This window comes from Musa acuminata, chromosome BXJ1-6 (genome assembly GCF_036884655.1).
Source record: "Musa acuminata AAA Group cultivar baxijiao chromosome BXJ1-6, Cavendish_Baxijiao_AAA, whole genome shotgun sequence".
Lineage (NCBI taxonomy): Eukaryota > Viridiplantae > Streptophyta > Magnoliopsida > Zingiberales > Musaceae > Musa > Musa acuminata.
The window spans coordinates 11,154,037-11,178,528 of record NC_088332.1 but is presented as its reverse complement, the minus strand read 5'-3'; the positions used below and the strand labels follow the sequence as shown (position 1 = coordinate 11,178,528).

Sequence of the window (24,492 nt, the reverse complement as noted above, 5' to 3'; positions counted from 1 at the left end):
ATGGTCTGTTCTTCATGTGAACTAGACATTTTGCTTTGGTGCCATATCTTGTCAACACCGTGTATCGATTGCTTCCATAACCATACTTGACTCTTTGTTTCTCCAAGCATATGCTGCATGCTCAAATCTTTTCTACATGCTGCTGCTCGGTACGCTCATGCATCTGTCATTACAATTGCTTCGATCGTGCAGGTATAAATCCATGAACATGCAGCTGTACATCGCAACGAGACGCAGAAGGATCGTGCACTCGTCTAATGCATATCGCTCGCTCGCAAACCCAGCAACGTTTAGAGCAGGAAGTTATATTCTGAATAGGTACGCAAACATCCATAGCAAATACACATACCGAGACCTTCGATCAATCACATGCAAATTAAGAGGGGCAAGAAGAGAGAGAGAGAGAGAGAGACAGAGCAGCTTCACCTCCATGCTTCCACACGCTCGATCTTTGAATTTATTCGACTCACGTTGCTGATCCCGTTCAACTTATCAGCTGGTAAGGAAGCTCGATCGGTAGACTCTCTCTTCGTCTTTCTTCCTTTCTTGTGATTTTGGCTGTTCGACTTGCCTGACTTCGTATGAACTGACTTAGGAGCACTAGCGACGAATTCGTGGCCGGTAGACGAACCAGCTGCGTTCTCAGAGAAGAAGGCCGCATCGTCATGCGAACTCCGAGCTGCCTCTTCTTCTTCTGTAGCAATTCGAGGGAGACTATCCAAGACAGCCTCCTCGGCAACGTGTGCTCGTTCCGTTGCTTCTTCGCTACAAGCAGCGTGATGCATCCGAGGGCTCTGATGACCATCGTCATCGGAAGGATCTGCGCCACAGACAGCGGCATCCACTACAGCAGATTCTCGTCGTCGATCTTTCAGCGTCCTCAAGATCAGCATCCTCAGAAAATTCATCACTTGGACGTCATGCATCAACGCAGTCAAAGGATCTGCCATCTACAATCGTAAAACAAACACAATGCATTTTAGATTGCGCTTACAAGCTTCGCTAGACCGATGGAAACAAAGATCCAATTACCTGAGTCATGTTGGGGGCAAACACCGTGGCAACGTTGCGTGCATTCATCTTGTTTTGTTCTTCTTCTTGGACGACATCAGCCATCAAATTGATAGCCCAATCCAAAAGAGCAGCCTCTGTCGGCGGCAGCAACCTGACAAGCCTACCACAGTCTTCTTCCGTTTGGCATTGCATCACTTGCTCGGATGAAAGCCAGTCGAGCACCCCCGTCGGAAGTTCCCTAAACCAAGCCTGGAGAAGCAACACAGAAGCTAAAATTCCAGTGTCATGGAAACCAAATTCTTTCGAGGAAGATAAGAGAAGAGAGCATGTTCACCATATACATCCGTCGAAGGTAATAAACTAGCAGAGATGACCTGATTTCCGACAAAAGGAAAACATTGCTGATAGATCTATGAACACCTAATTAGATGAACATTCTCCTCTTAGAAAGCACAGAAAATGGCGGCATAGGCAGAGGATTAAGGAAAAGTTTGTCGGAGGTAATACCTTTATTGAACCTGCCAAACAGTGCACATCGATACCCTCTGGCACTACTCCGTCGTTTAGCTGCTCTCTGAGATGTTCTTCTTGGCTGTTCTCAGCATTGATTCTGAAAATTCCTTCTGCCTGTTCGGTTTCGATTCCATCAAAATTTAGGCATCAAAAGGCATTACAATGTCGATTTAGAGTCATCAAATATACCCGAAGACCTCCTTGCTCATACAGCCGTCTTTGCATCAACAAAAGTATGGTTGGAACACTATTGCCTCTACAATCATATGAACATTGCATAGATTCAGTAGAAACACCGAAGACGGTCGCACTGCATCATGGTTTCCAGACAGTTAGCATGTCACATTGAAAGGGCAAAAGCCAACATCTAAACAAGATCGAGAAGCGAGAATAATTAGGGACATAGCAAACATAGATTCTGAGCGATCAAGCCAGCCAAAAGCAATGCAAACATACTCAAGAAGAGATGCCACTAGTTCTTCTTCTGGAGAGAGAAACTTTCTTGCTGAGTGACTAAAAAGGTTGAAGAAGAAACGAAGATCAAGAAATTTGGAACAAAGAAGTTCTAAAGGAGCTTGCAATCACAAAGCATGAGCCTATCGAATGAATGATAGGTGAGGAGAAACAGAGTTGATGTTGTGTTTTCTACAGCGTCGGGTGTGTTAGATGCACAATAGGTTTGTGGTGAATTGATGAACAAAGAAAATGATGTTGTGAATCATGCAATATAGCTTCTGATGATCTCTGTTAATGCGAAGCTCATGAATTTGTGGACAACTCGAGAAACCAACCAAAAGCTCACATTTTTCCGACAAGAAACAAGCACAATCTACGCAGAAGCAGCAAGAAGTTTTGAGACCTTGCGCTGGGGGCTCTGCGGGGAACCTCCGGCTCGAACTCGACGGGCAGCCCGAGGAAGCCATGGAAGCGGTCGAAGGTGACGTGGGCGACGTGCCGCACGTCGGTGGGGCACCCGATGTCCATCGAGCCGAAATCCTCGTCGCCGGCGCCCTCCGTTTTGCACCTCAGCAGTGACTTCCGGAGCACTGTTAGCAGCAATGCCAACACAGAGAGTTGCTGTCGTTCGTCCTCCCCTTCGATCCCGACCTCCGCTCCTCCTCCTCCTCCTCCTCCTCCTCCCCTCCTATTCCTTCCCCTCTTCCTCTCTATCGCACCACCGGCACCACTATGCCTCTCCTCCTCCTCCTCCTTCTCTGCACCCTCTCCGCCGCTATTGGAAGGGCTTAAAAGCCCATTGGAGGCATCATTCGGGTCGCAAGAAAGGGTGCGTCTTGGAGACGAAGGGAAATGCGAAGGGGACTGGAGTACCTCAGCCATGGCTCGGTATTATGGGAAACAGAAGTGGAGGATGTTGGGGTGGGCCAAACAACGTTTACCGAATTAAGAAAAAGGAAAACCAGAAACAAAGATCGGATTTTGAGAACGACGGCTGACTAAAGATTGGATTTTTAGAACAATGGCTGGAAAAGGATTGGATTTTTAGGATATGTGCACTGCTACTCCTCCTCCAGCTGGGAGAAAGAGATGGACTATGGGAGCTGAGGAGTTTTCTGGGATGGAGTTGGATTCAAGGAAGGATTTGGAGTGGTGGGACGTGAGAATCATAACTTTGCTTGTTATTTATTTTCTTCTTCCCTTTCCCGGGCTGGCTTTGGCTTTGCCTTTGGCTTTGGGGGCTTTAGGAGGAGAAAGAGAATGGTGAGTGGAAGGGGATATGGAAAGAAACAATTAAGGGGGGCTTTTGGAGGTGGAAAAGCAAGAGCGGAAGAAGGGCAGGGAATGAACCATCAGCAGTAGATTTGAAGGTTGGAGGGACTCTTCGCTCTTTTCTGGCGTTTATTATTGCAGAGAGAGAGAGAGAGAGAGAGAGAGAAGAAGAAGGGAGGATGAAAGGGGGATTTTGGATCTGATGCCTACTTGTTTGTCTAGGAAAATGAATGACATTGAATGCACTACATTTAGCTACTAATTGCTATGTTAGTTCGTGGCTTCTGTTGGTGAGCTATGTGAGCTATGACCCAGTTTTAGACTTTTTGATATGATGATGTTGTTGGTTTGAGGTTTGGCCATGAGGATAAGATTATAAGCACCACAGTGTGTCTTCAGGATGAAGTTTACTTTAATGAAAAGGTCGAGAGAGAGAGAGAGAGAGAGAGAGAGAGAGAGAGAGAGAGAGATGTTGTCAAGAACTTGTTCTCTGTGTGATGCACATGCTGAACAGGACACAATCTAAGCAAACAATAGAATGGGCTGCAATTTGCAGCTTAGATTTATCCCACCATGGAAATCCAGATCATCATATTGTGGATTTCTTGGCTTATTAGTTCACCATAAAGGCACGAGTGTTGATGAGATCTGGCAGCATCTCAATTAATGTAGTATTTTATCATCTTGTGGGCTTCGATAAGGTATTCTGCAGGCGCAGTTGCAGAAAGAGGAAGAAGGTGGGGGGGGGGGAAACACATATGGCCTAACTCTAACAGGCAGCTTAATGATCCAACAGCACAGCTGGGTGGGATGCCAAAGGGGGAGAGGAAAAAGGAGAGAGGCACTCATGGAGCTTTTCTTCTCAGAGGAGATTCCTTGCAAGGGACATTCTCTTCTGTAGTGCTTGGGTAGGTAAGCCACCATTGGAAAGAACAATCAATAGACTTATCTAAAGAGCTTTACTTACTGTTTGATCATTCTATCCCACTCAAGAACAGTTGTGTGATCCTCACGATTCCCTTCTGGCTTGCCATTGTTCTTGCTTCAAGTTCACTTCATTCACTGATCATCCATGATGACAGACTTGCCATTCCCAACATAAACCTTTGACCAAATCATACATGCAGTCAGTGATAGCAGCAGCATGGCAGTAGATCTACAGCTACAGGAGGAGGAAAGAGAAACAGTGACATGATGATCAGTATACAATGGTTCATAAAAGCATAATGGAAATCATGTCTCAATACCTAAACAAACTGCACAATCTCTGGATATAAAAAATGGGCATTCAACTCCAAACAAGATGTTGAGCTTCCTCCTGCTTCTTCCATTAGAGAAGGGCAACTCCTAACCTTTCCTCCTCTATTGCAGAGCAGAAACTGTGTGTCTGATGCTACAAAACTAATGATGCTGCAAAAGCCAGAAGGGATTAGAAGAGAAGTCACCAAGTTCATGGTGAGAAACAACACATGAATTGGACCTTGATTGCTGCTATCATGGCTGTCGAAGTAGTATCTTTTCTTCTTCCTTTTACTCAGGTCTGCTGGTTCTGCAATTCCAAAGCTGCTTTCATCATCATCATCATCTATTTTGCATCATTGTTGGCATCTCACCATGACATTCTAGTCCATTAATTATTCTCACAAGTTATCTGCTTTCATTGGTATGACTATGCAGACCTTTTAGGAGTTGGTTGCTTTGTTACTGTGCAAAGTCATTGAAGTTGAGAATTTACTTTCAATAGGAGAAATATTTACACCAATCATAATTCCATACGTTGCGATGCAATCAATATGGGAGTGTACATCATTGTATCTTTTCTCCTCAGCCACCTCCTTGACCACGTCGGATTTCTTGTGTACATGATCCCAAACCGAGTCAAACTCCTTTGGCAATCACCATATCGACCACATCAACTCATTAATAAATCACAATATATATATATATATATATATATATATATATATATATATATATATATATCACAGGAATTTAAGGTTTACTGTATCAGATTCACTTTGCACCTTATAAAGAGATATAAAAGAAGGAATAATAATGATAATATAACAGATCTTTTTCTTCTCTCTTGCATTCTTGCAAGCGGGAGTATGACTCTCTCTGTTGCAACGACAAGAAGAAGTCTACATGGAATTCACAATGGCAGCGCCAATAGCGAAGGCAAGAGAAGTGATGGCGACATGGCGACCATAGCTGCTGCATGCAGCACTGTGGCCGCCATTCCTACCAGCTACAGCGCCGCCGCCACCTCTGGTTACGGGTGATCGACCACCGATGCCACCGTTGACACCGGGAGAACCGTCTCTCAACTCCCTCACCGCCGCGACTTCCCTTCTTGTGCTCTCCTCCACATGTGTCGCTGCAAGATCCGATAACACCAGAAGAATCAATCACGGAATAAGATCATACAGTTCGTCCATGAGCTTCATCTGAAGCTTCCGGCGTCGTCGCGTACCTGATGCGGTGGCGTTGGTCTGCGAGGAAGCTCGGAGAAGCATGGAGGAGAAGAGGAGCAAAAGCAGCAGAAGAGATCGCGATGCTCTGCTTGGAATCATCTCTACCAAGAAATAAGAATCGATGTTTGTGTTGTTGATATGCACACCTGAATTTATAGTATGTATGCATTTCGTGCTTCCGACTACTCTTTCTTTGTCCTTTCTTCCCGGCATCTGCCTTTTTTCCCTCTTACGCGGCGGAAGACCGAGTTGACGTTTGTGCTGTTGACGACGGATTCTAAAATGACGTGGCTAATTCTTAGTGGATAAATATGGTGGCCCCGCAGTTTGAGACGTATTCCAAACCTTTGACCAAGTCAAACACGAGGCGTAGGATACATTAATAAATCTTATAAAATTGAAGGATTTATTGACCAACACGCAATTGAATCCTCATTTATGCGCATTTTTTGGTTGACGAAGTGAATATCTAATTAATTATAAATGTTGTTGTAATTTTGGATAAATAAATTGAAGCTTTCTGATTGAATTAATTTAATTGATTTTTTAGTCATAGCGGTTGAGAGGTTAAACCAATAACAAGTACTGCTCGGTAATCGCCAACTCAGCGGCAGATTGACACAGTCCGATACAGAAATATAATACGAAATGTGTGACCAGACATATTTTAGGATAAAAATAAATAATATTAAATCTGACGTATTTTTATCATCTCTTTCTTCTTTCTTTTTATCTTTTACCGTTTATATCTTATAGATCTTTATAGAGAGAGTTTATAAATTATCTTATAGGTCTATGATAAATTATCAAGAGAGTTTATAAAATCTCTTAATAAATCTTATCTTAATTTAATTTAATTTTTATTAATCAATAATCATAATAAGAATATAATCATATTCATAATATATCTTATCAAATTAAATATGATTACACAATCTAATATTTTTATATCGCAAGAGCTTATATCTGTCTCATCCCGGATTACAGGGTGTTGTTGAGATGGCAGGCATATAATTCTTCTGCCACAAATCAGGAACGGATCGGACTTTGATGTCTTCAATAAATCCCTCTTTTGTGTCATCTTCCACATTCCTCTCCTCTTGTCCAATCCAAATCCGTGCTTCCGTCTCCCAGAAAACAAAAGCTTCTGTTGGGTGTCCTTTTCGCCATTGCCGAAAGCCCAAAGGGAGAGCATTGGTCCTCTTCTTGCAGACAAATAAGCAGATTAGATCATATGGGTTCAATCTTATCCAAGAAAACAATTAGTTTCCACTGTTTTCATCAAATATTATAATGAAATCACATGTGATGAAGGCTGTCCTGGTTTTATCCCAGTATTAAATGGCTAAACTTTGTCTTAGTTGACTTGAAATTTGAGCTCCGGCCATCCAACCCCCTCTCCCTTCTCCTTCCTTCATCTCCCCCCATGGCCAGTTCTTGCAGATCTTGCTTGGTTTGGGTCCTCTGCTTCTTCCTCTGCCGTTGTTTGGTGTTCGTGGAGCCTTCCCGCAGAGTCTTCCTGTATCCACAGTCTCAGGAGATATCGTCCATAGTTAGCAAGCAATACAGGACTGCATACCACTTCCAACCACCCAAGAACTGGATCAATGGTATGTCATAGTGTTTAGATTTGATCTTTATGAGTCCTGTGTGATCTTATTCCCTTAGGAATCTTTGTAGAACTTGCGATTGCAGGATAGTTCTGTAGGATATTGATTTCAAGAATCTAGTAATAGGAAGGAAACAAACATGAACTCCATCTCAGATTACGCAGACTCTTCTTGTTCTTGTTTTTCTAATGACTGGAATTACCTTTATAGAGAGCTGGATATCGTTGAGTTGTTTATGTCTATCAAACAGGATGGTCTGTGGTAATCTGTATCATCATGCATACATGTTTCGATACTGGAATAGAGCTTGACATCGATTCTACTCATAGTTTTGGATGCTGGAATAGAGCTTCACATCGATTCTACTCATAGTTTCATCTGGTTTATGTTAGTTTGACAAGTCCCAAAATCAAGTTATCTCCTATTGCAACTATAAATAACGGCTTGGGCTTTGAAGCTAGTGGCACCGGAAAACCTAATTGTTTGCTTTCGATTTAATTTTTATTAAATCTACACTTAGTTAAAATAGTTTGGGCTTATAGTTTGGGCTTTTCTTATTTAGTAGTTTCATGTGTTTTATGACATAGAAATATTTTTCTAAGACATTTGTAATTGTCCCTTTTATAGTAGAGTTTTGTTCTTCCTCCATCCGTGGACGTAGGTCAATTGACCGAATCATGTAAATCTGGTGTCCTTGTCTCTTTTATTTTTCTGCTTTATTATCTTTATTGGGTTGTCAAATTATCCTTCGATAAATTTTCTAGGGTCAACTCTAACAAACCGGTATCAGAGCTTGGTTTCAGAATCTTTTCGCAACGATGATAATAACAAAGATCGTTGTCGAGAAATTCGACAAAAATGTCACATTCGGCATGTGGAAGCTTAAGATGGAGGTCATTCTGATTCAAGACGGAGTTGATTTGGCACTATAGGGAGTTGAGAACATTCCAGATATACGTTAAATGAAGATCTTGTGACAATAGATAAGAAGGCTCGATCAAGCATTATTCTAAATATCTCTGATGAGGTTTTACGAGAGGTAGCTACGGAGATTACGGCTAAGAGCATGCGGGACAAGCTTAAAGCTTTGTATATGAAGATGACAATGAAGAATCGTCTCTACTTGAAACAGGGTTTATATATGCTTCAGATGATTGAAGGTATATTTATACTCTCACATCTTGATAAATTTAATTCCTTAGTTATGGATTTGGAGAATATAAATGCGAAAATTGATGAGGAGGATAAGGCCATGTTACTTTTATATTCTCTTCCCCAATCCTTTAAATATTTTCGTGATACTATGATTTATGAAAAAGAAACAATTTTGTATCAGAAAATTAAATCTGTATTAAAATCTAAGGAGTAGATAGATAGGGATATCACTGGGGAAAATAGAGGGAATCAGGCTGAGGGTCTGATTGTAAGGGGTAGAAAGGATAAAAAAAAATTTAACAGTAATAGATCTAAATCCAGACATAGAAATTTGGAGTACAGGTATTGTCATAAAATGGAGCACATTAAGGCTGATTGCTTTAAATTAAAAAATAAATTAAGGTAAAAGGAAAAAATTATTGAGAAAACTACTAAGTCCGCTGAAGCTAGTGTAGCAGCTGATGAGAATGTTAGAAATATTTTCTTTGCTACTGATGACCGGACGAGGTCTAAAAATGAACGGATTTTAGATTCGAGTTGTTCTTATCACATGTGTCCCAATAGAGATTTGTTTTCCACATGAATCTTGTAATGGTGGAATTATTTTGATAGACACTAATGTCACATGTGATGTTATTAGTAGAGGTACAATCCGAATTAAAATGTATGATGGTATTGTGAGGATGCTCACTAATATTAGACATGTTTTTTATTTAAAAAAGAATATCATCTCTTTAGGCACCCTAGAGACTCTTGGGTGTAAATGCGTAGCTGAAGGTGAAGTTATGAAACTTTCTAGAAGTGCCCTTATTGTTATGAAAGCTTGTAGGTCTAGTAGCTTATTTATTTTGTAGGGAACTACTGTCACGTGTTTAGTTGCAGTCTCGTCATCATCATTGTATGATTCTGATATCACCAAATTATGGCATATGCGTTTGGGTCATATATATGAAAAATGTTCTAGCATATTGAGCAAAAGGAGTCTTTTTTGCGGACAAAATACTAGGCCACTGAATTTTTGTGAACATTACATTTTTGGAAAGCAAAAAGTCAACTTTAATTCTCCGGGAGTTCACAAAACGAAAGGTACTCTTAACTATATTCATTCAGACCTTTGGGGTCCAGCTCATATTCAATCTAAGGGTGGTGCCAAGTATATGTTGACTTTCATTGACGATTATTCCAAGAAAGTTTGAGTTTATTTTTTGAAACATAAAAATGATATTTTTCTAACCTTTAAACAATGGAAGGCTTTAATTAAAAAGCAAATAATCAAACAGCGGCTTCGAACAAATAATGACATGGAATTTTGTGAAAGTGACTTTGATGAATTCTATAAAATGAAGAAATTATTTGGCATCGCACTATTAGAATGACGCCTCAGCAAAATGGTGTGGTCGAACGTATGAACATAGTGTGGTCGAACGTATGAACATAATACTTTTAGAGAGAGCAAGGTGTATGATCTCAAATGAAGGTGAAGTTATAAAACTATGAAGGAAGTTTGGTAGGTACTCTGCTAATAAATCACTATATATATATATATATATATATATATATATATATATATATATATATATATATATCACAGGAATTTAAGGTTTACTGTATCAGATTCATTTTGCACCTTATAAAGAGATATAAAAGAAGGAATAACAATGATGATATAACATATCTTTTTCTCTCTCTTGCATTCATGCAAGCGGGAGTATGCTCTGTTGCAACGACAAGAAGAAGTCTACATGGAAGTCACAATGGCAGCGCCAATAGCGAAGGCAAGAGAAGTGATGGCGACATGGCGACCATAGCTGCTGCATGAAGCACTGTGGCCGCCGCTCCCACCAGCTGCAGCGCCGCCGCTGCCTCTGGTTATGGGTGATCGACCACCGCCGCCACCGCGAGAACCGCCTCTCAACTCCCTCACCGCCGCGACTTCCCTTCTTGTGCTCTCCTCCACATGTGTCGCTGCAACATCCGATAACACCAGAAGAATCAATCACGGAATAAGACCATACAGTTCGTCCATGAGCTTCATCTGAAGCTTCCGGCGTCGTCGCGTACCTGATGCGGTGGCGTTGGTCTGCGAGGAAGCTCGGAGAAGCATGGAGGAGAAGAGGAGCAAAAGCAGCAGAAGTGATCGCGATCCTCTGCTTGGAATCATCTCTACCAAGAAATAAGAATCGATGTTTGTGTTGTTGATATGCACACCTGAATTTATAGTATGTATGCATTTCGTGCTTCCTACTACTCTTTCTTTGTCCTTTCTTCCCGGCATCTGCCATTCTTCCCTCTTACGCGGCGGAAGACGAGTGACGTTTGTGCTGTTGACGACGGATTCTAAAATGACGTGGCTAATTCTTAGTGGCTAAACATGGTGGCCCCGCGGTTTGAGAGGTATTCCAAACCTTTGACCAAGTCAAACACGAGGCGTAGGATTTGTTGACCAACACGCAATCGAATCCTCGTTTATACGCATTTTTGGTTGACGAAGTGAATCTCTAATTAATTAAATTATTTTTTAGTCCATAATTCTGATGAGTTTTTATTTTTGTTGTTGTAATTTTGGATAAATGAATTAAAGCTTTCTGATTGAATTAATTTAATTGTTTTTTTTTAGTCATAGCGGTTGAGAGGTTAAACCAATAACAAGTACTGCTCGGTAATCGCCAACTCAGCGGCAGCTGCATGGATTGACACAGTCCGATACAGAAATATAATACGAAATGGTGCTTTGTATGTAATTATTTTATCTCATCACAGAGTCACCGAGGAAGTTTTAATATTATAAAATGATTAATGTTACAAGATAATATAATAAAATAATATAAAAAATTATTAAAAACAGATTATTTTTGTTCATTCTAATGATCGACCAGTAGAATATTGAGATGATTGATATTTCTGTAAATATAAAAACTGTGTTATATGTTATATGTAATGTGAAAAAAATATTATGTTAGGATAAAAATAAAATAATATTAGATCAAACATATTTTTTGATTTTATCTCTTTTTCTCTCTTCTTATACTATTTATGTCTTAGAGATCCTATCTATAAACGAGAATAGAGAATCTAGGATAAATTATTAAGAGAGTTTCTCCCGTCAAGAACGTCTCTTAATAAATGTTATCTTAATTTGATTTTTTTATTAATCAATAATCATAATCAGAATATAATTATATTCATAATATATCTTATCAAATTAAATAGGATCACATAATCTAATATTTTTATGTAATCTAATATTTTTATGTCGCAAGATATATGTGTCATCCCGGATTACATAATCTAATAATTCTTCTACCACAAATCAGGAACGGATCGGACTTTGATGCCCTCAATAAATCCCTCTTTTGTGTCATCTTCCACATTCCTCTCCTCTTGTCCAATCCAAATCCGTGCTTCCGTCTCCCAGAAAACAAAAGCTTCTGTTGGGTGTCCTTTTCGCCATTGCCGAAAGCCCAAAGGGAGAGCATTGGCCCTCTTCATGCAGACAAATAAGCAGATTAGATCATATGGGTTCAATCTTATCCAAGAAAACAATTAGTTTCCACTGTTTTCATCAAATATTATAATGAAATCACATGTGATGAAGGCTGTCCTGGTTTTATCCCAGTATTAAATGGCTAAACTTTGTCTTAGTTGACTTGAAATTTGAGCTCCGACCATCCGACCTCCTCTCCCTTCTCCTTCCTTCATCTCCCCCCATGGCCAGTTCTTGCAGATCTTGCTTGGTTTGGGTCCTCTGCTTCTTCCTCTGCCGTTGTTTGGTGTTCGTGGAGCCTTCCCGCAGAGTCTTCCTGTATCCACAGTCTCAGGAGATATCGTCCATAGTTAGCAAGCAATACAGGACTGCATACCACTTCCAACCACCCAAGAACTGGATCAATGGTATGCCATAGTGTTTAGATTTGATCTTTATGAGTCCTGTGTGATCTTATTCCTTTAGGAATCTTTGTAGAACTTGCAATCGCAGGATAGTTCTATAGCTTATTGATTTCAAGAATCTAGTAATAGGAAGGAAACAAACATGAACTCCATCTCAGATTATGCACAGACTCTTCTTGTTATTGTTCTTCTGATGACTGGAATTACCTTTATAGAGAGCTGGATATCGTAGAGTTGTTTATGTCTATCAAACAGGATGGTATGTGATAATCAAATTATGATCAAAGAAATTACAAGAGTGGAATTCAATGTTACTATTGTAAAAAATTTGATCACATGAAAGCAGATTGCTGGAAAAGAGAAAAGCAAGTAAGCTATGTGGAGGAAAATTAAGAAAATAGTAAGTTGTTTATGACTCATTCACAAGTTCATGATATCTCAAATGATATTTGATTTTTAGATAGTGGATGTTCTAATCATATGTCAGACATAAAATCAATATTTAGATATATTGATGAAACTCACAAATTGAAAGTTAGACTTGAAGATAGCAAACAAATCAAGGGAAAATACCTTGATAATGTTTTCTTTGTTCCTACTTTATCACATAACTTATTGAGTATTGAACAATTGATAGATGATAGATATTCAGTAATATTTGATGATGGTTCATGCACTATTAAAGATAAAAAAATTTGGTTTGATTATAGTAAATGTTTGCATGACGCAAAACAAGATGTGTCAAATATTGGAACGCATGCACTTGTCGCAACTCAAAAGAATGAGTCTAGTTTATGATGTTTAAGATATAGATACCTTAACATTAAGGAGTTTAAGGTTGTTAAGTCAAAAAAGAATGGTTTTCGGATTGTCTAAAATTAATACGCTTGATGTATGTGAAGGATATATTTATGGCAAACAAAGTAAAAAACCATTTCCTATTAGAAAAGTATGGAGAGCATCTAATTATCTTGAATTAATTCATGCTGACTTATGTGGACCTATGAATACAAAATCATTTGGTGGAAGTCAATTTTTTTATTATTTACTGTGATTATAGCCGCATGAGTTGGGTATATTTTCTGAAACTGAAATATGAAACATTTGATAATTTTCGAAAGTTTAAGGCACTTGTAGAAAGGCAAAGTGATAGATATATAAAGACACTTCGGACAGATAAATGCAGTGAATTTTTATCTAATGAGTTTAGTTCTTTTTGTGAAGAAAATGTTATTCACAGAGAATTGATAGCATCATATACACCGGAGCAAAATGGTGTAGCTGAGCGTAAAAATCGGACTATCGTTAAAATAGCAAGAAGTTTTCTTAAAGGAAAATAAATTCCAAATTAGTTTTGGGCAGAAGTAATTGCAACAACAGTTTATTTGTTGAATATTTCACCAACAAAGGCTATTATGAATCAAACTCCTTTTAAGGCTTGGTATGGTATGAAACCAAGTGTTAGACATCTAAGAATTTTTTGTTTTATTGTTTATGCTTTGGTGAATTCACAAAATCATCACAAGCTTAATGAAAAATCCGAAAAATATATCTTAATTGGTTATTCTTTACAAAGCATATCGATTATATAACCCTGTTAATGACAAAGTTATTATTAATAGAAATGTTATGTTTAATGAAAGGACAAGTTGGAATTGGGAGACCAATAAAGGTAGAACACAAATGCAGATTTCAACAGAACTAGACATTCCGCAGAATCAAATGATGGATCCTGCTCCAACAAGTTTATCGTCAACCTCACCCAATAGCAGTTCAAATTCTGAGGAAATATAAATTTATGACTCAATATTTGCTTTGTTTATTTCAGATTCAACAATTTTTGAGGAAGCAATTAAAAAAGAGGAATGAAGAAAAGCAATAAAGGAGGAAATCAAGTCGATTGAGATGAATGAAACTTGGGAGCTAATGGATCTACCGAAAGAAAAGAAACCTATTGGGTTAAAATAAGTGTTCAAAACAAAGTTTAAATGTAAATTATTTCATTTTACTGATAGTGATTGGGCAGGAGCTTTAGATGATCGAAATAGTACTTCAGGCAATGTTTTTAGCCTCGGATCGAGAGCTATATCTTGAAGTTCTAAAAAGTAAGCAACAACTGCGTTATCGACATCGAAAGCAGAATATGTAGCCGCAACATCAATAGCTTGTCAAGCAATATGGCTTAGAAGACTTCTTGAAGATCTTCATCAAGAACAAAAAGAAGCAACGAAAATATTTTGTGATAATAAAGTCACAATTGTAATGACGAAGAATCCAACATTTCATAGAAGAACGAAGTATATAGAGATACGCTATCATTTCATTCGAGATCTTGTAGCAAGTGGAGCCATAATAATGAAGTATTGTGGAACATATGAATAAGTTGTGGATATCTTCACCAAGTCATTTTCAGTTCAAAAGTATATTTATTTCATGTCGCATATCGGTGTTTGTAACTATGAATCAAGGGGAAGTGTTAAGACTTGATTCATAGTTATCTAGATAGTTATTATGATCTAGTAGTTACAAGGTGATTTTAATAACTACCTAGGAATATCTTATAAGTATTCTTATCAATCCTCCTATTTTTAATATTATAACAGTATTCTTTTTTTTTTCCTTGCTCCTCCATCCCTAACAAACATCGATTCTACTCACTCATAGTTTCATCTAGTTTAGATGGCAACATCATGTAATGAGATGCCATAGTTTCATCGTTGTGCCTATTTTTCTGAGAGTAGATTAAGAACAGGGAAGACATATATGTTTCTACTGCAAGATTTCATGTTCTAACATGGTCTCTTCTCTTGCATGAATTGGTCCTCCAAAACCTGGCAAATGAGCAGACCCAAATGGTATGCAACTCTCTCTCTCTCTCACTCACAGGCAACTGTCATAACTGCCACCAAAACCACTGACAGGACCGATGTACTACAATGGCGTCTACCACCTCTTCTACCAGTACAACCCCAATAGCTCGGTGTGGGGCAACATCCATTGGGCTCACTCGGTGTCGACCGACCTCATCAACTGGGCGCCGCTCGACCTCGCCATCCATCCCACCAAGCCCTTCGACATCAATGGCTGCTGGACCGGCTCCGCCACCATCCTCCCCGGCCACCAGCCGGTCATCCTCTACACTGGGATGAACCGAGACAACCAGCAGGTCCAGAACATTGCTGTCCCGGGGAACCTGTCCGATCCCTTTCTCAGGGAGTGGACGAAGCCTGACTACAATCCTCTGATGACGCCCTCCGACGGCATCCACCCCGACATGTTCCGGGACCCGACCACCGGGTGGCGCGGAGCCGACGGGCATTGGCGAGTCGCCCTGGGAGCTGAGATCTCAGGGAATGGAACCGCCTTGTTGTACAAGAGCGAGGACTTCGTGCGGTGGGAGAGGGCCGACTCGCCTCTGCATTCGTCGAGCGCTTCGGGGATGTGGGAGTGCCCTGACTTCTTCCCGGTGCCGATCGAGGGACGAGAAGGCTTGGACACGTCGGTGAACTCCAAGGACGTCAGGCATGTGTTGAAGATGAGCTTGATGGAGCCGCAGTCCGACTATTACATGCTGGGAACGTATGATGAGACGAGGGACATCTTTGTGCCGGACAATGCTGCGGACGACTACCGGATGTGGTTGAGGTACGACTATGGTAAGTTCTACGCATCGAAGACGTTCTTCGATGCGAAGAAGAAGCGGAGGATCTTGTGGGGATGGTTGAATGAATCTGACACTGAATCTGATGACATCGCAAAGGGATGGGCTGGTATTCAGGTGACTTCTTCTTCTCTGCTTGGATCATATAAGCTCATGTTTCGATATCAGAAACATATGAGTGATTCTTCAGATCATTCCGAGGAAAATTTGGCTGGATAGCAGAGGAAGGCAGCTTGTTCAGTGGCCGATCGAAGAGGTTGAATCTCTCAGAAGAAACGAGGTTCATCTGCATGGCTTGGAGCTCACAACAGGTCTGCATGAGATCAAAGGAGTAAAAGGTTCACAGGTCAGTGCCTAACACAATCTTATACAGATTAGGATTGTACTGCCCATTACTTATGGTGGATTTGGCTTTGTTTTGGTTTCGATCTCCGAATAGGCAGATGTCGAGGTAGATTTCGAGCTGCCAAGCTTAGACAGAGCAGATCCCTTTGATCCCACTCGGGCGATGGACGCTCCTAAGCTTTGCAGTCAAGAAGATGCTTCCGTTAGAGGTGGAATCGGACCCTTTGGGTTGCTGGTTTTGGCTTCGGAAAACCTGGAGGAACACACGGCTATCTTCTTCAGAGTTTATAGAGATCAGAACACAGCCAAAGTCCTCATGTGCTCTGATCAGAGAAGGCAAGTCATTTTTTATCATGCGAAGGACTCGTTTGCAGCATCGAATTTTGTTTCTGATGGCTACAAAGTAACGTCATTTACATCAAGTTCTTGATGCTGAGAGCAGGTCCTCTCTAAGGCCAGAGCTCGACAAACCAGTGTATGGAGTGTTCTTGGACATGGACCTCGAGAAGGAACGAAAGATTTCCCTGAGAACCTTGGTGAGTGAATGTTTGTCTCTTCATCTAATCAATTTGGATCCTGTAAAGCTCACGATGACCTTCTTGTGCGTGTTGCATCTCCATTGATGTAACAGATCGATCATTCGGTAATCGAGAACTTTGGCGGCAAGGGGAGAGCATGCATCACGGCTAGAGTTTATCCTGAATTGTTCTTGAACACCAGCTCTCATCTTTACCTGTTCAACAATGGCTCCAGCTCTGTGATGATCTCAAGGTTTCAGTCATGGGGCATGGCCAAGGCTCACTTGAACATAAAACTCAAAGACCTAGTTATCGAAAACTAGGTTTTTCGGGTGCATTTTTTTCACTGAAACTATGATATCTCAATTCATCAGTCAACCAAGGAAGAAACAATCTTTGGTATTCTGATACAAGAAAAGATGATTCATGATAAACCTCAAACATTTTGCTCCTCTCAAAATTCTCCATTTGCTTGCAATGACTGATGATTAGCTGAGCTGATGAGACTTGTACCATTGAAAAGCCACAAGATGAACGATCACTATAATCTTAGCATTACATCTAGAAGTTGGCACAAAGGCTATGCAAGCTGTTACATGAATTGGATTGGATTCTTGTCATACGGAAGATACGTTCCTCTGGAACACAATGTTCTTTGTGAGGTCAGTGAATTAGGTGGTGACATGAAGCTGACCTGATTCCGATGTGTGATCCACATCTCAGGGGTCGCAGATCTCCCTTTCTTCTCTGTTCAAACTCCACGCCAAAGGTGCCATATGAAGATCATGTCTCATCTTGCCTAAAAGTCAAGGATTTTCCACCCAGAACAAGAAATCATGGATTTGCATAGGAAATCAATTATACCATAATTTTAGATCAGGAACAGTTCCTTCCACATATTGGAGTGCAGTTTCTTGTTCTGTCTACAGAATTCTGTATGGAAGTATCATGTCCCAAAGCAGGGATCTCTTTCTTGAGCTTCTGCACTCTCCGTCTCTGAGCTTTCGGTAAAATTAGGCTTCACTCAATTATTACCTTGGAGACATGGATGTAGACATAAAGTAGCACCATCTTCTTTGTTTCAGTTTTCACAGCAAAGAAAGATTGAGATGACTAAAACTACAGGTTTCTTCTGCTTCCTAAATAATCCTAATGGAAATTAGGATCACTCAGTTAATAAGCTGATGAACTCTCTTTTACTTGTTTATGGGGTTTTGGGTACAACTAGGCTTTCACTTCGAGAAATGGATGCAGAAATGAATCAGCTCCTTCTTTGTTTCAATGATCTGCTTTTATTTTGAGGAATCAATAATAATCTCCAGAAAAGCTTCTTTGTTTTAGTTTTTAAGCCAAAGAAAGATGGAATGTGACAAGAAAGCTTTTATAAAGTATATTTAGATCAAAGACTGCTAAAGGATAGGGGGACTTGAGAGCAATTGAGAGATCATTTCTCAGATTCAAACACGAGCACTGCTCCTGGAAACAACTCTAAGACAGAAGAAAATAGGAAGTCAGAGAAAGAAACTACTTGAATGCCTCCAAGCATGAGCGCAATGGATTGGTGTCCTCAACTAAGTGCAGTTTCTTATCCAGCACTGAGAAGAACAAGGACAGGCCTTGTTTCCAAATGTGATGGGTTCTCATGCAGCCAGCCTGTAGTCCCACCATTGGAGCTACTCACTACTCACCATGCCAATAACTCCTATAACCGAGCGAAAATTGAAAGAAACAAAGCAGGGTGGAGTTTTGGCAGCTTCTGCTGAGATCCAATGCCTGTTTGACGGACAAATTAGGTGGCAATCCCCATCCTTCATGGTCTGTCAGAAGAACGTGGGGTGTCATATGCAGGTATGGGGAGAGAGACCAGTGTGGAGTCTGAGTAGGAATGTGGGATGGTGCCCTGTTGTTGCTCATCAACTTGCCTCACAAATGGACCGAAGCTAATGTAGACTGTATCCTCCAGCTGGTAAGATGGAGTATCCTTGACTCAGGCCCAAAGGTTCACTGCCCCTCACCATCACAAGTTGCCAGTGGATCACCCCCTCTCTCTCTCTCTCTCCTCCTTCTTGTTTACAGCCCCGTTATTGATGCTTTCTTGGACGTACTACCAACATGAGGAGTCTTGGCATTGCATTAGAGGCCAAGACAAGTGGGCATATTTCATAGCCAAGTGCTGCAAAAAAGAATTATTAGCTAAATGGATCGAATGGCATACGATTTTCAACCTTTTGGTAAACCAATGTGTTACTTGCGAAGTCCATGAAAGACACCTTCACTTGTATGCTAAGAAGTACATCGTGAATCACATAAGATTGATCGAGCTTTCTTCTTTCATTATGGCGTTTAAAAAAGGTGATCCGCATGGAAAATCTAATTCACAAGGCTTCCCGATCGAGGTGGAGATGAAGTCAAGATGAGCTGAAAGCAAATGTTAGGCGGGGTATGGTACAACATGAGAATGCACTGCTTACGTCTGAGAAGCAGCAGGCGATCGAGGTGTGGTGCTTTCTTCGATGGTGCAGCTCTGTGCTGCCGCGGATGTGTTTCCCTGCGTTTCCGATAGCAGCACTGTGTAAGTTATTTCAGAGCCATTAATGCGGATGTGAAGGTCTGTCTCATTTCATCCGCCCAACTACAGCTCGGTATCCATCGACATAGAGCCGAACAATACGTATTGTTTTCTCACATAAACTTCTTCTGTGATTGAAGTTAGGATTTTGAATTCTATATCATTCAATTGAAGCGAGGAACAATCGTCCTGTGAGACCCATGAGGTTTGCCTGCATGCAGATGCCCATCTCTACGTGTTCTGGTATCTCGTTGTGCTCAGAGAATGTGGGACTCACGGTGTCTTTTGGAGTTATTGAGTCATCAGACATTGTTGGCAGCAATAATTGAGATTCTTCGTTAGCACAAGTGTCGTCTGGTCTTCTCCCATCCCTCTTCCTGCTTATATATACCACCCGAAGGGCTCTTCCTTCTGCAACGCTCCCTTAGAATCATCATCAGGTGTTGGTGTTTGGCTTCCGAGGTAAGTGATGGGGAGAGCGAATAGCCGTTGTTGGACGGCATGGTTGGCTGTGGTTCTTGTGCATTGGTGCCTCTGCGTCAGGGAAAGGAACGGGGTGGTGGTGGAGGCCTCCCATGTGGTGTATGAATCCCTCCAGTCTGTTCCTGCTTCCGTTGTCGACAGTAAGTTGAGGACTGGGTATCACTTCCAGCCCCCGAAACACTGGATCAATGGTACGTTACGTCACCTTCCTCTCCTCCTCCTCTCTGTTCTTCTCTTCTTCTCATGGGAATAACTGGGAGTGGTTCTTCTCTTATCCTCAACCTAGGCTTGCGCTACAAGCTCTTCACTCTTGTCCTCTATTTGCTCTCACGGTTGCTTTCTTAATAGACCCGCTCTCCTGTTGCTAATGGTGGTGTGCGTCGTCCCATTGTGCATCAACCTTGCTTTCTGTCTTTTCTCTCGGTTCTCTCCCTGTTGCGAATCTGTCCTTCCACTGTTGCTAATGGTGGCGTCGTGCCATCGGCCGATGCTGCACGTAACCCGACGACAGCGTCCCCCACCGGCACGTTTTAAACCTTCCCCTGATAAAACCTAAATGAGTGTTTCGTGATGAAAATAATAGAAGATAAAAATAATTATTAAAAAAAATTTATTAAAGAAATTTTATTGAAAAAATAAAAAACTTAAATACATTAAACTATCGTTTTCCTATTTATACATATTAGGATGAACAATTTCCCTCAACAGAATAGAGGATTAAGAATTTTTCTTAACAGAACAATTTTTTCAACGGAACAAAAGATTTTCTCGTATATTTAAAAAAATCTTATTTCTATCACTGTACCTCCTCTCACAAGATTTAAGAGACTAAACTGCATGGCTTTCATAAAACTTCCTCTGGATTTGACCACTCTGATTCCCTTCCAACCTTTTCGTACATTCTCACATAATATGTTTGAATATTAATCAGAGCCTTGGATTCTGCAACGGAATCCCACCAATCCTTTTGCATGTTTCTATTATATATGTGCTTGTCCAAATGCTGTCACTGATTTTGTCTTTGTCTTGTCGTCTCCTCCATGATACTACGCTAATGGCTGTACCATCAAATGCACAAACCTGACGTCCAGATCCAAATGGTACGTTCCCCCCACCCCCTCTCTCTCTCTCTCTCTCTCTTTCTCACGACACACACACACACATCTTCTTGATATGATCCGTACGTAACATTAATGTTCACTAGGGCCGATGTACTACAATGGCCTCTACCACCTCTTCTACCAGTACAACCCCAGTGGCTCGGTGTGGGGCAACATCGTGTGGGCACACTCCGTCTCCACCGATCTCATCAACTGGGTAGCGCTCGAGCCGGCGATCTACCCGTCGAAGCCCTTCGACATCAAGGGTTGCTGGTCTGGCTCTGCAACCATCCTTCCCGGCAACAGGCCCGTGATACTGTACACTGGCCTCGACCCTCGTGAGAGACAAGTGCAGAACATTGCGTACCCGAAGAATCTCTCTGATCCTTACCTCCGTGAGTGGGTGAAGCCCGACTTCAACCCTGTCATTGCCCCGGACGATGGGGTCAACGGCAGCGCCTTCCGTGACCCGACGACGGCGTGGCGTGGACCTAGTGGCCACTGGAAGCTGGTGGTTGGCAGCAAGTGGAACAAGAGGGGCAAGGCGATTCTGTACCGGAGCAGAGACTTCGTGCACTGGGTCAAGGCAAAGCACTCGCTCCACAGCGCCAGGGACACCGGCATGTGGGAGTGCCCGGACTTCTACCCGGTGGCGTTGAAGGGGACGCGAGGCCTAGATACGTCCGTGTATGGCCATGGCGTGAAGTATGTGCTCAAGGTCAGCTTGGACATCACGAGGTACGAGTACTACACGGTGGGGAAGTACTACCACGACAAGGACAAGTATGTGCCCGACGCAACGTCGGCGGACGATAACACCGGCTTGAGGTATGATTACGGCAACTTCTACGCTTCCAAGACCTTCTTCGACGGGAAGAAGCAGCGAAGGATCCTGTGGGGGTGGGCCAACGAGTCGGACACCTCGGATGTCGATAAAGCTAAAGGTTGGGCGGGCATTCAGGTCGGTCTTGACGTGGTAGAATTCTGTCATGCGCTTCGCCCTCCACTGATTTCGATGAACTTGATGTGGTGATCTGTTGTCAGATGATTCCAAGAACCATTTTGCTCGACAGCAGCGGTCGACAGCTTGTGCAGTGGCCGATCGAAGAGATTGAATCTCTCAGAGGCAAACACGTTGTTGTCGAGCACAAGAGGATCCCAAGTGGTGGCTTCTTCGAAGTGACCGGGATAGACTCTTCACAGGTCTGCGTTTGATATCCACTTGCAGAACTGTGGCAGTGATTCTTAAGTTGACCGTGTCTCTTTCGCCGTGCAGGCGGATGTAGAGGTGAGCTTTGATGTCTCAGGCTTGGAGAAAGCTGAGGACTTCGATCCTTCTTGGGCGACTGACGCCGAGGCACTCTGCGGCCGGAAGACAGCAGACGTGAAGGGTGGGGTTGGGCCATTCGGAGTGCTGGTTTTGGCTTCAGCCAACATGGAAGAGAAGACTGCTGTGTTCTTCAGGGTCTTCAAAGCTTACCACAAACATGTAGTCCTCATGTGTCATGATCCTACCAGGTCAGCTATTTATCTTCACAGTTCTTTACCATTTCATTCACAGAATTCAAGCAGCTGTATGATGATCTTCTAGTTTTGATTGGCTAACCATCCTTGTGTGGCTCGAACAGGTCCTCACTGAGGGCAGGACTGTACAAGCCAACCTTTGCAGGCTTCGTCGATGTCGATATAGCTAAAACTGGCAAGATCTCCTTAAGGACCTTGGTATGTTAATAAATCCCAAACCTTATTGCATCCACTTCCTGTCAGCATTCCATCGTCTTCTTCATTTATGAGCAAGTTTTGACCATGTGATGCAGATTGATAGCTCTGTGGTGGAGAGCTTTGGGGCCAAAGGCAAGACATGCATTACTTCCAGAGTTTATCCCAGCTTGGCTATCGGAGAAGATGCCCACCTGTTCGTCTTCAACAATGGATCAACTGATGTCAAAGTCTCCGAGTTGAATGCATGGGAGATGAAGAAACCTCTGATGAATGGAGCATAGTGAGGCAATCATTGAAGTGTCCACTTCTACAATAAGTTTTCGTAGCTTCTTGTCCACTGCAGTGTTATCCTTGAAGGTTCTAATTCCAGTTATCCTTCAGAGTTTATTGAAGTGCATTACCGTAGTGTTTTATCTCTCAGTCAACTCAAGATTCTTCAGATACACATCAAATCTGCATAACACTTGTCAGATGCACAACACATCGAGAAGCTTATCACTGGCAAATCCTTTATTCTGAGGAAGGCAAAGACCACATCCTTCCCTCAGCACAATGCAAAAGCCAAAGTATACTTTTACTAGGTTGCTGAGAAAGCCATGTGGAGATGCTCTTGCCTTGTCAGTGCATCTTCAAAAGCTCAAACCTTGTGAGTGGAACTTAGGGAGGAGTAGCATCTTTCTACAGTCTCAGCTGAATCAGCTAATGGGATACAACACAGCTTTGGGAGGATTGGATATGGTCTCTCGTGATCATTGCTTTAACATGAACATGATGAATTGGACCACTCAAAAACTCTACTTGGGAACAGCTTCCCACTTTGTGTAAAGATACAGATAAGAACCATTAATTTCTCCTGGAAGGAATTAGTACCTTAAGCTCAGACAAAACCATGTCCTGACAAATATGTGATTCTGACACAAATAAAGCATCTGAGAAATCATATCCAATATGATTTCAATCTGATGATTAAGGTGTTGGAAAACAGGTTTCATATGAAGAGAGGCCTCGTAAGAACACCAGTTTTAGTAGAGCCATCTGGATTCATCTTCTTCTGTCTAATATGAGCTTCATCGTCTTCTCAAGATTAGCAGTAGCCCTTCTCTGCCATACGAAGAATAACACTTGGTCGGCATTACGAATGCAGCGTTCGACCCAGTAGCAAATTCGAATCACTGTCCATGATAGAGCAGCAGACAGCGTCTCCACCAAATCACCAAACGACACGATGTCATCGACACCATAACTTCCGCATGAGGCCTCCACGTGTCACGTCATACTCTCGGCAAAAAATGAAACATGTAATCACGATTTGACCTCTGCTTTAACAGTGACGAAAGACTCATACCAGTTGTCCTGGGCGAGGGCTAAAAGGTAATTTCGGACGATGCAAAACGACCGTAACTGATTCCTTCTGCATTCCTCCCAATGAGCTTTTAATTCAAGACTCGATCGCTGTCGCCACAGCCTCGACCCCCCTCCCTACCAATTCTTTCACTTACTTTGAACGAAGTGGCCGGGGATCGTTGTGGAATTGGTCAAGGCAAGCTTCGTATGCTTCGGATTCGTTTCTTTTGGTGGATTTTTTGGGTGTTCTTAGGGTTGTAGGTCGACTCTTTGTTTCGATCTCTTCGTATGTATTTCTTTCTCCGGTTTCTTGGTGACTCAGAACGCGTCTTTCTTGCGAATAGATTGATTCTTGGGTAATCATTTAT

At 41.7% G+C, this 24,492-nt stretch overlaps 3 protein-coding genes and 2 long non-coding RNA genes across 6 annotated transcripts; 3 read left to right on the top strand and 2 right to left on the bottom strand.

The window, feature by feature from the left end:
* Positions 1-177: 177 nt before the first annotated feature.
* Positions 178-5,852, bottom strand: LOC135676231 (rho GTPase-activating protein 5-like). The gene is made up of 7 exons (XM_065187174.1): positions 5,729-5,852; positions 4,503-5,632; positions 2,387-4,417; positions 1,717-1,837; positions 1,522-1,641; positions 1,033-1,263; positions 178-950 (listed from the first exon to the last, which is right to left on the bottom strand). Exons 3-7 carry the CDS (start codon positions 2,863-2,865, stop codon positions 423-425), a joined length of 1,479 nt encoding a protein of 492 aa, XP_065043246.1. The 5' UTR covers positions 2,866-4,417; positions 4,503-5,632; positions 5,729-5,852; the 3' UTR covers positions 178-422.
* A 1,002-nt stretch (positions 5,853-6,854) lies between these two features.
* LOC135676230 (uncharacterized) lies at positions 6,855-8,475 on the top strand. The gene is made up of 2 exons (XR_010514209.1): positions 6,855-7,339; positions 8,104-8,475. It is a non-coding gene; the product is annotated as an uncharacterized LOC135676230 (long non-coding RNA).
* Positions 8,476-10,135: 1,660 nt separating this feature from the next.
* Positions 10,136-10,689, bottom strand: LOC135676229 (uncharacterized). The gene is made up of 2 exons (XR_010514208.1): positions 10,556-10,689; positions 10,136-10,459 (listed from the first exon to the last, which is right to left on the bottom strand). It is a non-coding gene; the product is annotated as an uncharacterized LOC135676229 (long non-coding RNA).
* A 1,445-nt stretch (positions 10,690-12,134) lies between these two features.
* On the top strand, positions 12,135-17,358 carry LOC135676228 (beta-fructofuranosidase, insoluble isoenzyme 4-like). 2 transcript variants are annotated; one of them, XM_065187169.1, is made up of 7 exons: positions 12,135-12,385; positions 15,229-15,237; positions 15,304-16,160; positions 16,234-16,389; positions 16,483-16,724; positions 16,831-16,924; positions 17,020-17,358. In XM_065187169.1, the coding sequence occupies exons 1-7, from the start codon at positions 12,202-12,204 to the stop codon at positions 17,227-17,229; spliced, it is 1,752 nt and encodes a 583-aa protein (XP_065043241.1). In that variant the 5' UTR covers positions 12,135-12,201; the 3' UTR covers positions 17,230-17,358. The 2 variants fall into 2 exon arrangements, with proteins under 2 accessions (XP_065043241.1, XP_065043242.1); XM_065187170.1 differs by lacking the exon at positions 15,229-15,237 and having other exon boundaries at positions 12,136-12,385.
* A 2,521-nt stretch (positions 17,359-19,879) lies between these two features.
* Positions 19,880-23,172, top strand: LOC103987700 (beta-fructofuranosidase, insoluble isoenzyme 3). Its single transcript, XM_009406079.3, has 7 exons — positions 19,880-20,149; positions 21,050-21,058; positions 21,163-22,019; positions 22,103-22,261; positions 22,335-22,576; positions 22,687-22,780; positions 22,876-23,172. The coding sequence occupies exons 1-7, from the start codon at positions 19,945-19,947 to the stop codon at positions 23,059-23,061; spliced, it is 1,752 nt and encodes a 583-aa protein (XP_009404354.2). The 5' UTR covers positions 19,880-19,944; the 3' UTR covers positions 23,062-23,172.
* Positions 23,173-24,492: the final 1,320 nt, after the last annotated feature.